Source organism: Colossoma macropomum, unplaced genomic scaffold, assembly GCF_904425465.1.
Source record: "Colossoma macropomum unplaced genomic scaffold, Colossoma_macropomum, whole genome shotgun sequence".
Classification (NCBI taxonomy): Eukaryota; Metazoa; Chordata; class Actinopteri; order Characiformes; family Serrasalmidae; genus Colossoma; species Colossoma macropomum.
The window spans coordinates 2,882,423-2,897,448 of NW_023494800.1; the positions used below are offsets into that span (position 1 = coordinate 2,882,423).

Consider the following 15,026-nt stretch of genomic DNA (forward strand, 5'->3'; position numbering starts at 1 on the left):
TCGCTCTAATAATGAAGCTGAGAGCTGAGCAGAGTTAATGATCTTCTCAGCGAAGCTCGTTCTGCTCGTTAGTTTGTGCTGATGATGCTCGTGATTCATTCACGTGACGTTACTGAGTAGGATGTGAGCATGAGGGTCATTTCAGGACGCCGGTTCGTCACATTAATGACAGATTTGAATCACTTACCTAAACGAGTGTGAACCATCCTGTCAGAGAGATTGGATTTGAGCAAAAAATCAGATTTGAGCAATGAGGCTTGTAATGTGAATGTAGCTAAATTCCATGTTTTTTGATGATTTTCTAAAACTATGTTCACATTACAAGCCTTGTTTCTTAAATCCGATTGTTTCCTCAAATCCGGCTGAATTACAGACTGGCTGGAACAAAACAACATTAATATTGATCTGGCAAAAATTGACAGAACTGAGCTAAACTTGATATTGCAGCAGTTTTATGGCTCAGTCCGTACCTTAAAAGGTGAGGCTTACAGCAGACTGAGCAGCAAGTGAGCAGAGTTCGTTACTCTGACGTAGCAACAAGCTGCTTGTTAAGGAACTATAATTTGGTGAAGGAATTGCGAACATTAAAACATATTAAACGCCGCGTTCACGGCCCAGTTTATTAATTTATTACTTTATTTTTTTACTGTTGTATAAAAGCGATAGAACACTCGAGGTCGCGTGTTATCGCAAAAAATGAATGAATAATAATGAAAAATAAGCCTGGCATTGAGGGGGCTGATCTTGGAAGCACTTACAGTTTTGCTTTTGACTCTGATATTAGAGGAGAGGTGAGATTGGCTGACAACTTCAAAGACCTCAGCTGTGGATTTATGATGAGTGAAATATGCCGCCTGTCAATCATGGATGATTATGTGACATCTTTACTGCTGTAAATCTGCTCAGTGTGCTCAGAAGGAAATATTAGATTTGAGTCACATCTGCATTTCATTGCTTGATGAACGGGTTCAGAAAGCAGCCGTGAACAGAAAGTTTGAGTGTGTTGCTCTTATTCAGTTTAAACTTCTGTTCAGGTCTTCATCGACTTCAAGGTCTTGTTTATGTCATTTAAAGCTCTTAAAGGCCGAGCTTCAGCACACCTTTCTGAACTGAGGCGTTCTAGCTGTCCAGCTGTAATGGTGATACCTGTGGCAACCACCTGGGACACCATAGCAACCACCTAGCAACACTTTAGCAACCACCTGGGACACCATAGCAACCGCATATTACAGCCACCAAACAGCACATACTCACTCACGGCAGGTCCCCAACCTCTAGTGCTCAGCCACACTGACCTGCACTCCTCTGTGTGTCAATTTTTCATCCCTCGTTCCTCATAGACTCCCATTCATTTTCAACAGCACATAGCAACAAATTAGCAACTCCCTATAAATAACTTAAAAAACACCTCATACACCATGGCAACTGCCTAGCAACAATTTAGCAGCCACATGGGATGCCATAACAGCTGCCTAGCCACATCTTAGCAACCACCTGGGATACCATAGCAAATGCCTAGCAGTCCCCTACCAACCACCTGGGATACCACAGCAACCACCTAGCAGTGCCCTACCAACCACGTGGGATACCATAGCAACCACCTAGCAACACCGTAGCAACCACCTCGGATGCCATGGCAACCTCCTAGCAACACCATAGCAACCACCTGTGTTACTTTGGCAACCACCTAGCAACACCTTAGCAACCACCTGGGATACCATAACAACCACCTAGCATTCCACTAGTAACAATCTGGGATACCATAGCAACCGCCTAGCAACACCGTAGCAACCACCTCGGATACCATGGCAACCACCTGGGACACCATTGCAACCACGTAGCAACCACCTAGCAACACCTTAGCAGACACCCTGAATACCATAGCAACCACCTAGCAACCTAGCAGGAAATACGTTTCTAGTTAGTATTTTTTTTTCTGCTGGATTTTTGTTCGCCAACTCGTTCCACAGTTTTCGAGATGTTCGGTCTGATCGGGAACGCTGTGCTTGTATACAGCTTTTTGATCCGACGTACAGTTTTCGTATAATCTTCATTAAATTACGAATTTTTTCCTATGGGAATGAATGGGGTAAAAAATTGCACATCCATCCACAGAACTTCACATATACTATCTCAGACCTGCACTCCTCTATGTGCTGTTTTTTCATCCCTCATTCCTCTCATAGACTCCCATTCATTTTCAAGAACACCTAGCTACCACTTGGCAACCCCTCAAAAAACACTCAGTAAACAATCCACACATCATAGCAACCACCTAGCAACACCTTAGCAACTGCGCAATCACTCTGCATTTTCTTCAGGAAATGGACTCCTCTGGTTGTCTTATAGAGCTCCTAATCCCTGCAGCAGCGTTCCAGAGAATGTGAGGAATGCAAGCTCAGCAGGTGATTTTAAATCCAGATTAAAAACAAATTTGTTTAGGCTGGTAAATGAGGCTCACTTTCACCTGCTGTGTGTAATTTACTTATCCATACTTACAGTTCAGTCCTGCACGTTACAGCCCACTGTGCTACAGCATCCTGATACAGTGCATCTCACCTTATTTACCTCATAAAACTGCAGGACAGATCAAGCACAAAACGATTAACCGGCTGATTGACGATCACTTTTGGAACTAAAATCTGCCGATTCCAGTTACGCGTCCCTAAAAACAGCTGATCACAGGAAAGTCTAATTATGTCACTGTGCTGTCACATATCAAATGTTTTCATTGCTGTTTATTTACTCTCTGTACTGTCCCTGGTCCCGCAGAGCCGCCACCATTCGCGTCAGCCGGAGGAAACAGTCTACAGGTTCAGCCGGATCGGGCACCCAGCCCTGCGATAGCCACCACAGAGAGAGCGCCGTGGCTCGCTCCAGCTGGCTGGACGTGTGGAAGGGCCGCAAGTAACTAATCATCCTGTCACCCCACTTTGAAAAGAAAATTATACCTTAATAATAATACAAATGATAATATAGTTTTTGTTAACTCTTGCATATCGACATTGGGATGTTAAGATGCACACATAAGCATTGAATAACATGTTTAAAAAGCAATACTTGAGTATTTATGAACATCTTAAGAGTCACTATTCACAAGATGACGCTAGTTTTATGAAATAAAGGACAGTATACTGACATAAAGTTACACTGAAGTGACATTCGTCCCATTTATAACATATATTTGAAGAATTTATACATTTCTAAAACACCATATATTGTGTCGGTTCTATGATCAGTTTGTTTTTACAGTATGATACCGTATGGCCTCTTTTATGCCGCAGTTGAACGGTTCTGAGCACAAAGAGAACCATTCTAGTGACATTTCCACATAGACGTGGTTCTACACAGAAAGCTTAAAACCCATGCTCAGCATGGCTTTCTCCTAACCATGCTCCAGGCCGGAGAACCGTTATGTGGGATGACGCAATGATGTAGCTATACACTGATTGGTTCTATGGTTATGTCGGTATTGTGCCACCGCATCTTTCCAAAAACCAAAAAACAATCACATAAGTTCAGTTCGCTCAAATAAATGAAAACAGTGAATCATTTTAAATCCATCATTCAGTAGATGTCAAATGTCCAGCAGCAACTGCTAAATGTTAAACTGTGTTGCCAACTAGGAGGGAGCTGGTTAGCCTTAGCTTAGCTAGCATGCTACCAGCTCTACTCACCACAAAACAACACCATTTTGCTGATGCAAGTTTAGATGATTGTGACTCAAATGTGAGTAGGGGAGGTCGAGCAGCTGGTGTAGGAGGGACAGAAAGCCAAAATTATACCAGATCTGCTAAGCCAATGCTAGTTACCTTAGTGGCCTACAGATCCAAACACCACAGGTTTGATTCTATCTGGAAGTGTAGAAGATCAAATTATATTCTAACTTCTGACAGAAATCAAAATCGAAGCTGTTCTACGGGGTTTTGAGCTGTGGCTCCATCCACTGCAGTACAAGCTTGGTACTCACGCTCTACCGAGCCACTCTTGTGTGTAGTTTTCTTCATTTTTTTCCTGGTTGTAATTTTTGCAGCACAGCAGATGAAAAAAGAAACCATAACCGGTCTTACAAGTCCACACCAGCACAAAACAGCACAGTATGGCTCTGAGAACCATGTGGCTCTACAGTGGAAAAGAGGCCAATGTATGGTTCTCCACTAGATCTCAGCATTAGTCCCAGTAGTTGGGAATGATGCTACATAACCATCTTATGAATGAAATATCTGGCACTTTAGTTTAAGGGCCAATATGTCAATACAGTGTCATCTACATAAAGGGTTTTATGCCCTCTTGCAAATACTAATATAAGCTGTTTGAGTAGTGAAGTATTGCTTTATAAATCAGTTATTCAGTGCTTATGTATGTGTCATGAAGGACTTATGTAGGTAGTCTTCAAGTAAAGTGTTAGCGATGTTTTGTAAAGTTTGGTAATGTAAATCACACTGTATTGAAAAGTGACAGACATTGTATTTACAGCACTATTCTAAAGCATCATTCCTAAAACAGCCAATGTCAAGTTGAGAACAGACAGTTTAATAATTTATAAAAGACAATATCAGACAAAAGCAATAAAGAGATGAATGTGAAAAACAAGATACACACTTAACCTGTATAAAGTTTTATTACACACTTTATAATCTAAGAATAGCTCAACCAGTTGGCATTGAAGTCCCTGTAGTTACTGAATAATAAGCCTTAGTATGTAATCAGCCTGGGATTTTAAGGGTTTAAAAAAAGGTTCTTCAAGGGTTCTTTAGTAAAGGTGGTGGTTCTATTTAAACCCATGGTTTCTATATAGAACCATTTCATGCTTAAATGGTTCTTTGCATGGTGAATTCGTTCTTCAGATTGATGGGTTGTGTTGTACATGGTTCTATACAGAACCTTTTCAAAAATGGTTCTATATAGAAACTTTTTAAAGATGGTTCTGTATAGAACCTTTTAAAAATGGTTATATATATCACTAAGAACCCTTTAAAACCAAAGAGTATATAGTGCTATATAGAACCAAATACAATACAACACCATTACACCATGCAAAGAACCTGTTAAGCATGAAATAGTTCTATATAGAACTCATGGTTCTACTAAAGAACCCTTGAAGAACCATTTGTTTAAAATGTATGGTAGTACTTTAAATCTAAATTAAAAAATGCACTTTCAGTTGCCTCTTAAGTGCAACAACGTGACTGTCTACCAAAGAGGAGCTGAGTTCAGAAGCATAACGTTATATAATATTATAATAATATTAATTTTCTTTTTCCTGATGACTGTAGACACAATGTGCTGTGGACCACCTTTGATGGTCAGCTGATGTCTCTTTGGAAAAAACGCACGGTGAGTTATTCATATTACAAAACGTCATCAATTAATAATGTTGAATAAGGGGCTGATAGATAGTAATTGATAATTGATGCATAACATAAAAACAACACTAACAGTCTCTCACTGCTGATTGAGCCAAGATACTCAAAATGCATAAAGGGAAAACAGATATATTTACCGATCAGGCATAACATTCTGACCACCTCCTTGTTTCTACACTCATTGTCCATTTTATCAGCTCCACTTACTATATAGGTGCACTTTGTAGTTCTACAGTTACAGACTGTAGTCCATCTGTTTCTCTGATACTTTGTTAGCCCCCTTTTACCCTGTTCTTCAGTGGTCAGGACCCCCATGGACCCTCACAGAGCAGGTACTATTTGGGTGGTGGATCATTGTCAGCACTGCAGTAACACTGACGTGGTGGTGGTGTGTTAGTGTGTGTTGTGCCGGTACGAGAAGATCACAGCAGTGCTGCTGGAGTTTTTAAACACTGTGTCCACTCACTGTCCACTCTATTAGACGCATCTGCATTGTTGGTCCACCTTGTAGATGTACAGCCAGAGACGATAGCTCATCTGCTGCTGCACAGTTTGTGTTGGTCATCCTCTAGTCCTTCATCAGTGGTCACAGGACGCTGCCCACAGGACGCTGTTGGCTGGATATTTTTGTTTGGTGGACTATTCTCAGTCCAGCAGTGACACTGAGGTGTTTAAAAACTCCAGCAGCACTGCTGTGTCTGATCCACTCGTACTAGCACAACACACACTAACACACCACCACCACGTCAGTGTTACTGCAGTGCTGAGAATGATCCACCACCCAAATAGTACCTGCTCTTTGAGGGTCCATGGGGGTCCTGACCACTGAAGAACAGGGTAAAAGGGGGCTAACAAAGTATCAGAGAAACAGATGGACTACAGTCTGTAACTGTAGAACTACAAAGTGCACCTATATAGTAAGTGGAGCTGATAAAATGGACAATGAGTGTAGAAACAAGGAGGTGGTCATGATGTTATGCCTGATCTGTGTATGTAAAAGTGCTGTTTGCTGCAGTTCATAAACCAGCTTCTCCAGTTTGGTTATCCACTTGAAGTCATTTGAGTTTAAAGAGTCTTAAAGGGTTAAACTGAAGTATTCTAGGTGGAGCTGCTGCCTGGAAGTGAACCAGTTTTTACAGTTATACAGCTACTTAAAACGCCACTATGTTCAGTAACACAGGCTTTGGATTCCTTGCAATCAATAAGCATCATATTCTTCTTCTGATCTGTCTTGCAGGACAAGTTTACGGAGTACGTGTTCCATGTGTCGAACATTACCAACGTCCGACAGCAGGATAAAGGGCGCTTCTCCATATACTTCCGCAAAAAGCACTTTGAGTTCATGGCTCACAGTGAAGGTGAGCCGCCTGTCACTGTTTTTGTTTTCAATAACTCAAAACCAGGTGTGATGCAGATGCATGTACAAAATAATTCTGAGACACAACTTCACAGGTTTCAAATAATTAGTGGAAAGTACTATTTAAAAATGAGGAAACTTCAGACGTGTCCACAGTGAAGAACAGTGTTATCTAATTATCAGTAGGTATTTACAGTATGTTATTTTTCAACTAGAAACATGCATTTCCTGAAGGAAGCACAGAATAGTTGCGCAGTTTAAATGGTTCCCACTTCCTGCTAGGTTGTTGCTAGGTGGTTACTATGGTATCTCAGGTGGTTGCTAAGATGTTGCTAGGCAGTTGCTATGGTATGCCATGCAGTTGCTAAACTGCTGTTAGGCAGTTGTCATGCTGTATGGGGTGTTCGTTTAGTTGTTCGTAAGAAGTTGCCAAGTGTTAGCTGCCTGTTGTTGAAAATGAATGGGAGTCTGTGTGAGGAACGAGGGATAAAAAAAATCGACACATAGAGGAGTGCGGGTCAGTATGACTGTGGATTAGAGCTTGGGGACCTGCCCTGAGTGAGTACATGCATTTTGGTGTCTGTTGGGCAAACGAAAATCAGGGCTGGGGTTTGGGCAAAAATGAATGGGACTCTATGGGAGGAATGAGGGATGAAAAAACGATACATAGAGGAGTGTGGGTCAGTATAGCTGTGCAGTAGAGTTTGAGGTCTTACCCTTAATGAGTACATGTAGATTGGTGGTTCTAAGGCAACAAAGTAATAGAGTTTGTGTGGTGGCGACAATGTATGTGACTCTATGGGAGAAACGAGGGAAAGAAACGACAAACAGATGAGTGCACGTAAGAACAACATTGAATTCGTCCTATGGGAAAAAATCAGAATTTAACGAAGATTGTACGAAAACTGTGCATCCGATCAACCATAATGAATAAATTAAATCCTTGTTAAATAATTCTGTAAAATAATTCTCCTTGTAAAATTCTGACTAAAATTTTAGACTGATTTACAATGTGTCACTATGCACTGTATAATTAACATAATAAATTGAAACAATGACGAAATAAGAAGAGATTCCAAACTCTTGAACCGTAGTGTTTAGGCGTTCCTCAAGGTTCTGTATTTGGCACTTTTGTTTTTTAACTTTCTTCATGAATTCTCTGCCCGCAGCCATGCAGGAAGGATGGGTTACATCCCTTCACACCTCCCGTGGGAGAGAACCACCACCACAGCCTCAGCACCACGGTCCTCTGACCATGAAAGAGCCCAGAACCAAAGTGTACGCTGCTATCTGCGGACACAACCTGTGGATATACAACAGCAAAGAGGTGAGCGGTCCTCCAGGATTTAATAGTGGATACTGAATAATTCATAGGAGATACTGAATTATTCATTTTATTTACTGAATAATTTTAGTAGTTACTTAATAATTCAGAGTAGATGATTTTTTAAATTAATTAATTAATTTGTAATTCACATTGAATAATTCATAGTAGTTCCTGAATGATTTATAGTGGTGTTATACACTGAATAATTTTTAGTAGATACTGAATTATTAATAGTAATTCCGGAATAATTCATTGTTTCTGATTAAATCATAGTAGATATTGAACGATTTGTAGTAGTTCCATAGTAGATACTGAGTAATAAGCTTTAAAATTAATAACTGAATAATAATCCTGCCTTTAGATTGGTTAAAACAGGCATTGTGTTCAGATTTTTAACACGAAAAAGTGCTCTAATTATATTTTGTGTATGAGATGTTTTCTGATCTGGATTTGGTTAAAATGGTGCATTTTTATGATCAGGATTCCCAATAATATTTTGATTTTGCTTTTCAGGACTTTAATTTGGGTCTGGGAATGACCCTCGTATCGATGAACGTTGCTTCCGTGAAGGAGACTGGACGCCGCCACTTCAGCCTCATTACACCGTATAAAACGTTTAAGTGAGTCACTTCAGATTTTCCAGTTTCTACAAACAGTTCCCTTAAATTAACACTGTAGCGTTCACTGCTGTGAAAAGAGACACAGCTTTCGCACAAGTAGTGGTGTATTATCCTTAAACTATAGTGGCATAATTCAGGTTGCTAATGGCCTGTGCCACTCCCCCCCACACATGTTCCCCCGACACTGTCTTATCTAATAATAATAACAATAATAATAATAATAATAATAATAATAATATCAATAATAATGATAATAATAATAATAATCTTATTTATATAGAACTTTTCATGCCGTTGGCAGCTCAAAGTGCTTCACAGACAGGAGTTAAACAGTAATACAAGAAATATTAAGTATTAATTTAGAATCATATAAGAAAATGACAGATCAAATTAGAAGATAAACACCACGAGATGTAGAGTTTTAATGAAGCGCTGAGTTAAAGAGATACGTTTTCAGATGTTTATTAAAAGTGAACACTGAGATTGACTGTCTAATAAAAGGTGAACTGAGCTCCACAGATTAGAAGCAGAATAACTGAACGAGTCTCTCCACGTTTTCTGTATTTTACTGAAGCTGTTTGTAGAAGGGATGTAAGTGGTGTTTTAAGGTCATTTAGAGTCTTAAAAACTAGTAGCAGAACTTTAAAATCTATCCTGAATTATACAGGCAGCCAGTGCAGCTCTTTTAAAACGGGAGTGATCTGATCTCTCTGTGTTGTTGTTGTTAGGATGCTGATGTGTTTTGTACGAGTTGTAAAGGATGTGTAGTTTTCTTAGGACTGAGTTTTGGTGTAAAGTCTTTACTAAGTCCTTAGTAACATTAGAGTGTGATACTGTATACCAGTATATTTAGAAGTGCAGTTTAGAAGCTGTTGATCTACATGTCTGTTTACTCTTTAATATTTCCCTGAGAAAAATAAATCCGCAGCTTTTTAAATGGTGGTTTCTGGCTGACCGACACAATAGCAGCCTCGGTTTACGTCTGGGCTGCTGATTTATTCTGAGCTGGAGCTGTGGGTGTTTATCTTCATGTTCTAAGTTAAACTAGCACAATGATTAGAGCTGTGAGTAAAATTACAGTGTATAGCGTTTTTGTATAAGTTGTAAAGGATGTATAGTTTTCTTAGGAAGTTCAGTAAGAAGATCATTACAGTGATCAACTTTGCTTTTAACAAATGCATGAACAAGTTTCTCTGCGTCGCTCTGAGAGAGAAAAGGCTGAACTTTAGTGAGATTTCTCAAATGACAAAAGGCTACTTTAGTGACTGTTTACATGCAGATAAAACAGATCTATTTTTTTCTGATAAAGTAACAAAATCTAAGAAAGTGTACTTAATATCACTGTTATGATAGTGTGTAGATCAGACGTAACTGGATACTAATGAGCAGGACTGTGTTGCACCATGTTTGCTTAAGTTTATACTTAAGTTTTGGTGTAAAGTCTTTACTAAGTCCTTAGTAACATTAGAGTGTGATACTGTATAATAGTATATGTAGAAGTGCAGTTTAGAAGCTGTTGATCTACATGTCTGTTTACTCTTTAATATTTCCCTGAGAAAAATAAATCCGCAGCTTTTTAAATGGTGGTTTCTGGCTGACTGACACAATAGCAGCCTCGGTTTACGTCTGGGCTGCTGATTCATTCCGAGCTGGAGCTGTGGGTGTTTAGCCTCATGTTCTAAGTTAAACCAGCACAATGATTAGAGCTGTGAGTAAAATTACAGTGTATAGCGTTTAGAATTTGTAGCTTAGTTACACAAAAAAGTCCTGTTTTTGGTCTTTTTTTGTGTTTCTGTGTGTGTTTCAGATGGTTTCCTCCAAAACTTACACCTGCTGAGGGGGGTGTAAATATTACTAACTACTGAACTCAACATTAAAACTAGTTTGTGTTGCAACCTGTTCTGATTTAGTGATGCATAAACCTGAACTTAGTAAACACTTACATTACAACTAGCCTACATTTGAAATTATGCACAGCTGGTCAGTATAAACGTTTGGAGAGACATCCACACATTCACTGATTAATCCTAAAATTCTCTGTACAGTATATAAACACGTCTGTTGTTAGAGTGAAGTGATGATGATGATTGATGTGAAAAGTGCTACGAAATTCTAAACTTCCCTGAAATGTTTCTGATTGAAGAGGAAATAATCTCCCGCTGTTGCTACACACTGCCACATTTAGAAACTGGAGAATCCACTTCCCTAAAACATAATGATACATCAATTTAAACATTAGGCTGAAGGGCCAAAAATCCCCTGAAATCGTGTGTCATTGTGAAATCAGCGTCATGCCTGATTTAGCAACTCTGGGTCTGTGTTTTGTCTGTGGGAAACATGAATGGCATTTTCTAAAAGCACTGCTGTCTCACTGTGAGGTGAGCGAAAAGGTTTCCAACAATGCATTCCAAAACCGTCTACACTGCAAACAGTGACAGCTTGGCAAGTGATATCATCCTAAATCAGTCAGTAACTACAAAGTTTTTCGCTTTCCTCCCTTTTTATGCATTTCTCTGCTGCACTTTGATGAATTTGTTTGATTTTTCCCCAGAAAATCACACTGAAGAACTTCCTCTCCGTAATGTTGATTATCGCTTAATTGCCTTGTTCGTTCCTGTCTGCACTGTTAAAAATAAGTCAGCTCAATTTAGTGTTATAAAGTAACTGATTACACTGCTGCACTTGAGTTAATCCACTGTGAGGTCACTAAATTACCGGACTTCTTGGTTTAGTCAAAAGTTCTCTGATTTTTTTTTAGTAGTTCTGCATCTGGGATATAGAACCATGAACACTCAAATGACCATTTGCATGCTTAAATGCTTCTTTGCATAGTGAAATAGTTCTTCAGATTGATATAGGACCTTTTTGGAAATGGTTCTGTATTGTACCATAAAGGGTTCTGCTGTTGTTGCAATAACAATAGAAGAGTCCTTTTTATTTATTATATAGAAACGTTTTCAAAAAGGGTTTATATAGATCTATACACATTGTCCCTCAGTCTGAAGGACCATTCAAATGGTTTTTGTGTTCATGGTTCTATTTATAACTATTGTTTTTAATAAAGAACCCTTGAAGAACCATGTTCTTTAAACGTGTAGAACAGTACTAGTAAGATTACACCAGCAGAGTTATTGTCTCTGTTTGTTTATGTTTGGTGATAAATGTGTTGATGTGCTGTATTTTATTCCTGTGGGAATGATGGACTCTGTGCTGCTCCAGCTTCTCGACGGACTCTTCTCGTGATCTGAACGCGTGGCTGAACGAGCTGAACGAGGTGATCCGCAGTGCCCTGTCCTGCAGCGAGGTGGCGCTGCGCCTGTGGGCCAGTCCTTGGAACAAAGTGTGTGCAGACTGTGGCAGCTCCAACCCAGAGTGGGCATCCATCAACCTGCTGGTGGTCATCTGTGAGGCCTGCGCAGGTCAGTCTGTTGCACACTTAAAGCGATAGTTTGGCCAAAAATCATTACCCGGGTCGTTCTCCATTTGGAGTGGGAATTCAGGTGGATACATTTTTAAATAATCAGTTTATTTCATCCCAAAACTAAATAATCTTAATATGTCCATTAACAGCTCCTATTAATATATATGCAGAAAGGAGATTCCAAACATATTTTAGTCACTGGTGTTGTATGAACATGGCGTAACACCAGTGACGGTGACTCCAGTGACATTCTGGTTAAAACTGAGGATTTTGTAAATCGGCTGACTCATTGGCTGTCAGGTGACCTTGTGCAGCTATTTAAAATCAGTAATAAAACATGATTTACAACACTGTCTTGACACTATTTTAATTACCCAGCCATTAAAGCATAAAACACCGGTGACACATAGAAGTTCTGGGCTGTCTGATAAACAAAATTATTAATAAATTAGTGAAATATAGTGAGCGAGTGTGACTCGCCTTCTCATGCCTTCTCATAGCCTCGACCCAAAGAAGGAGTTTAATAGAGCTGAAAATACTGTGTTAAAATGTAAAATAAGAGTCCTGATAACACCAGTGACCAAGATCTTGACTCATGAATCAGTTTGAATAAATTCCTCAGTTAAACCTCTTAAAAATATTGTTTTATATTAAAAATGGTTTGAAAACTGGTTTTGTGATGAGCTGTTTTACAGATGCAGAGCGACTATTAAACAGGATAAAAAAGAAAAATCAGAAAATCATAAAAGAAAATGTGTTATTTAATCTTAGGTCAGCTGTGTAAATGTACACGCTGACTTTTGGAGCTGTGCCTGATATTTTAAACATCTTTTTAAGCCTTGCAGCCTTTGTGACATGGTTTCGCCTCCAAATGGAGAACGACCCACCCCCAAATATAGTCGATCAGCCAAGACATGTTTGCTGTCTGAACTGCTTACCATGGAAGCTTCAAGGCTAATGTAGCTAACAAGTAATAACAAGTAATAAGCTTACATCCCACCAATTAGCATGGTGCTAACTGCATAGCTTAATCATCAGATCGTGTTGAGTTCTTAAAGGGGAATTCCACCATTTTTCAGAAATTCTGCATAATTCAGTGGTTGACATGTAAACAGTGTGGTTCAGAGTGGTTTGGTGTGAAATGGTTCAGATGTCTTTACAGTGGTGGTGATAGGAACCAGGGGTCGCCATGACTACAACACAAATATAGACATTTTATTTACTATCCAGAACCACCAATGAACCTACACGAGTCTTCTGAGTTTATATGGAATGTTGATGATGGAAAATAGTGGAAAATCTGAAATAATAAGTTTTCTTTGGGGACTATTTTGCCTCAACATGCCCCGCATATACCCCTCCACCATGAATCTTCTCAAAACTATCCTAAAACAGTGTCTCAGTCATCAGGCAGTGAATTCATAACCATTTAATGTAGTAACTTTCTGTGAGGGAGCTTTTAGAGGTGGATGTCTGGTTCCTATCACCACCACTGTGAACAATTCTGACTCTGTAAGGTTCTTCAAAACAGCATTTCATACCAAACCACTCTGAATGACTTTGTTTTAATTTTAACTGCTTAATTATGCAGAAATTATGAAAAATCAGTGGAATTCCCCTTTAAAGGGGACGACCATGTCCCTGAATTAGATATGATATCTCTGAGTCAGTAGGGAAATCAGCCAGAGCGTTATCACTGCAAGCTTTCTAATGAGCTTCTCTTTTCAGGAGTGCATCGATCGATGGGCAGCAGCAGGTCCAAAGTGCGCAGCCTGAAAATGGACAGTAAAGTGTGGACAGAGCCGTTGATTGAAGTGAGTTAACTTTACAGGAGCAACTCTGCTAATACGGATGTTTAATATCAGCCATATTATAGAGCAGTGGCCACCAGGGATGCAGGAGGGTGCTTTAAATTGAGGGTGCTGAAATTTCAACCCCTTAAAATCCAGACTTAATACTAATGCTTATTATTTAGTAAATACAGGGACTTCAGTACAGATTATTTCAGCTATTCTCAGGTTTTTGAAGTGTGTAATAAAACACTGGTGGGCCCTGGCCATTTAAGGAGTTAAGCAGCATATATGAGTCATGAATAGTGACATCATGCAAAATGATTTGCCTTTTTCATTTAAACTCTTTTGACATGTTCCGTTTGATATATCGAACAGAACGAGTCATGACGCGCTATAATGCGGCGCGAGATAACAATACATACACAAACTGACGTGTCAGAACGCTGATGCACACCCTGATTTCTCTACTCTCTCTTTTGGGATGAACTTTATGCCAGTAAGTTGAAAGGCGTCCAATCAGATTGTTGATGTGTGACTGATTGTGTCACACTCAAAGTCACGCAATGAGATTTTTAACACTGGAACGCACACCGAGATCTAACGGCTGATAAAAATGAATGCGTTCAGAGTGCAAGACGTTGTTTATATATATGTGTGTATAAATATTTATATATATACCGATCAGGCATAACATTATGACCACCTCCTTGTTTCTACACTCATTGTCCATTTTATCAGCTCCACTTACTATATAGGTGCACTTTGTAGTTCTACAGTTACAGACTGTAGTCCATCTGTTTCTCTGCATACTTTGTTAGCCCCCTTTTACCCTGTTCTTCAGTGGTCAGGACCCCCACAGGACCACCACAGAGCAGGTACTATTTGGGTGGTGGATCATTCTCAGCACTGCAGTAACACTGACATGGTGGTGGTGTGTGAGTGTGTGTTGCGCTGGTCTGAGTGGATCAGACACAGCAGTGCTGCTGGAGTTTTCAAACACCTCAGTGTCACTGCTGGACTGAGAATAGTCCACCAACCAAAAATATCCAGTCAACAACATCCTGTGGGCAGCGTCCTGTGGCCACTGATGAAGGACTAGAGGATGACCAACACAAACTGTGCAGCAGCAGATGAGCTATCGT

The 15,026-nt window shown here is 39.7% G+C and overlaps 1 protein-coding gene across 2 annotated transcripts in view; it reads left to right on the top strand.

The window, feature by feature from the left end:
• The window catches only part of LOC118819943 (arf-GAP with Rho-GAP domain, ANK repeat and PH domain-containing protein 1), a 50,568-nt gene that overhangs the window by 14,299 nt on the left and 21,243 nt on the right, over positions 1 to 15,026 (top strand). For both annotated transcript variants that reach the window (XM_036587962.1, XM_036587963.1), the window contains exons 6-12: positions 2,773 to 2,907; positions 5,277 to 5,337; positions 6,604 to 6,724; positions 7,893 to 8,050; positions 8,564 to 8,670; positions 11,890 to 12,089; positions 13,820 to 13,905. In XM_036587962.1, coding sequence (XP_036443855.1) covers positions 2,773 to 2,907; positions 5,277 to 5,337; positions 6,604 to 6,724; positions 7,893 to 8,050; positions 8,564 to 8,670; positions 11,890 to 12,089; positions 13,820 to 13,905 — 868 coding nt within the window. The remainder of the gene's footprint in view (positions 1 to 2,772; positions 2,908 to 5,276; positions 5,338 to 6,603; positions 6,725 to 7,892; positions 8,051 to 8,563; positions 8,671 to 11,889; positions 12,090 to 13,819; positions 13,906 to 15,026) is intronic.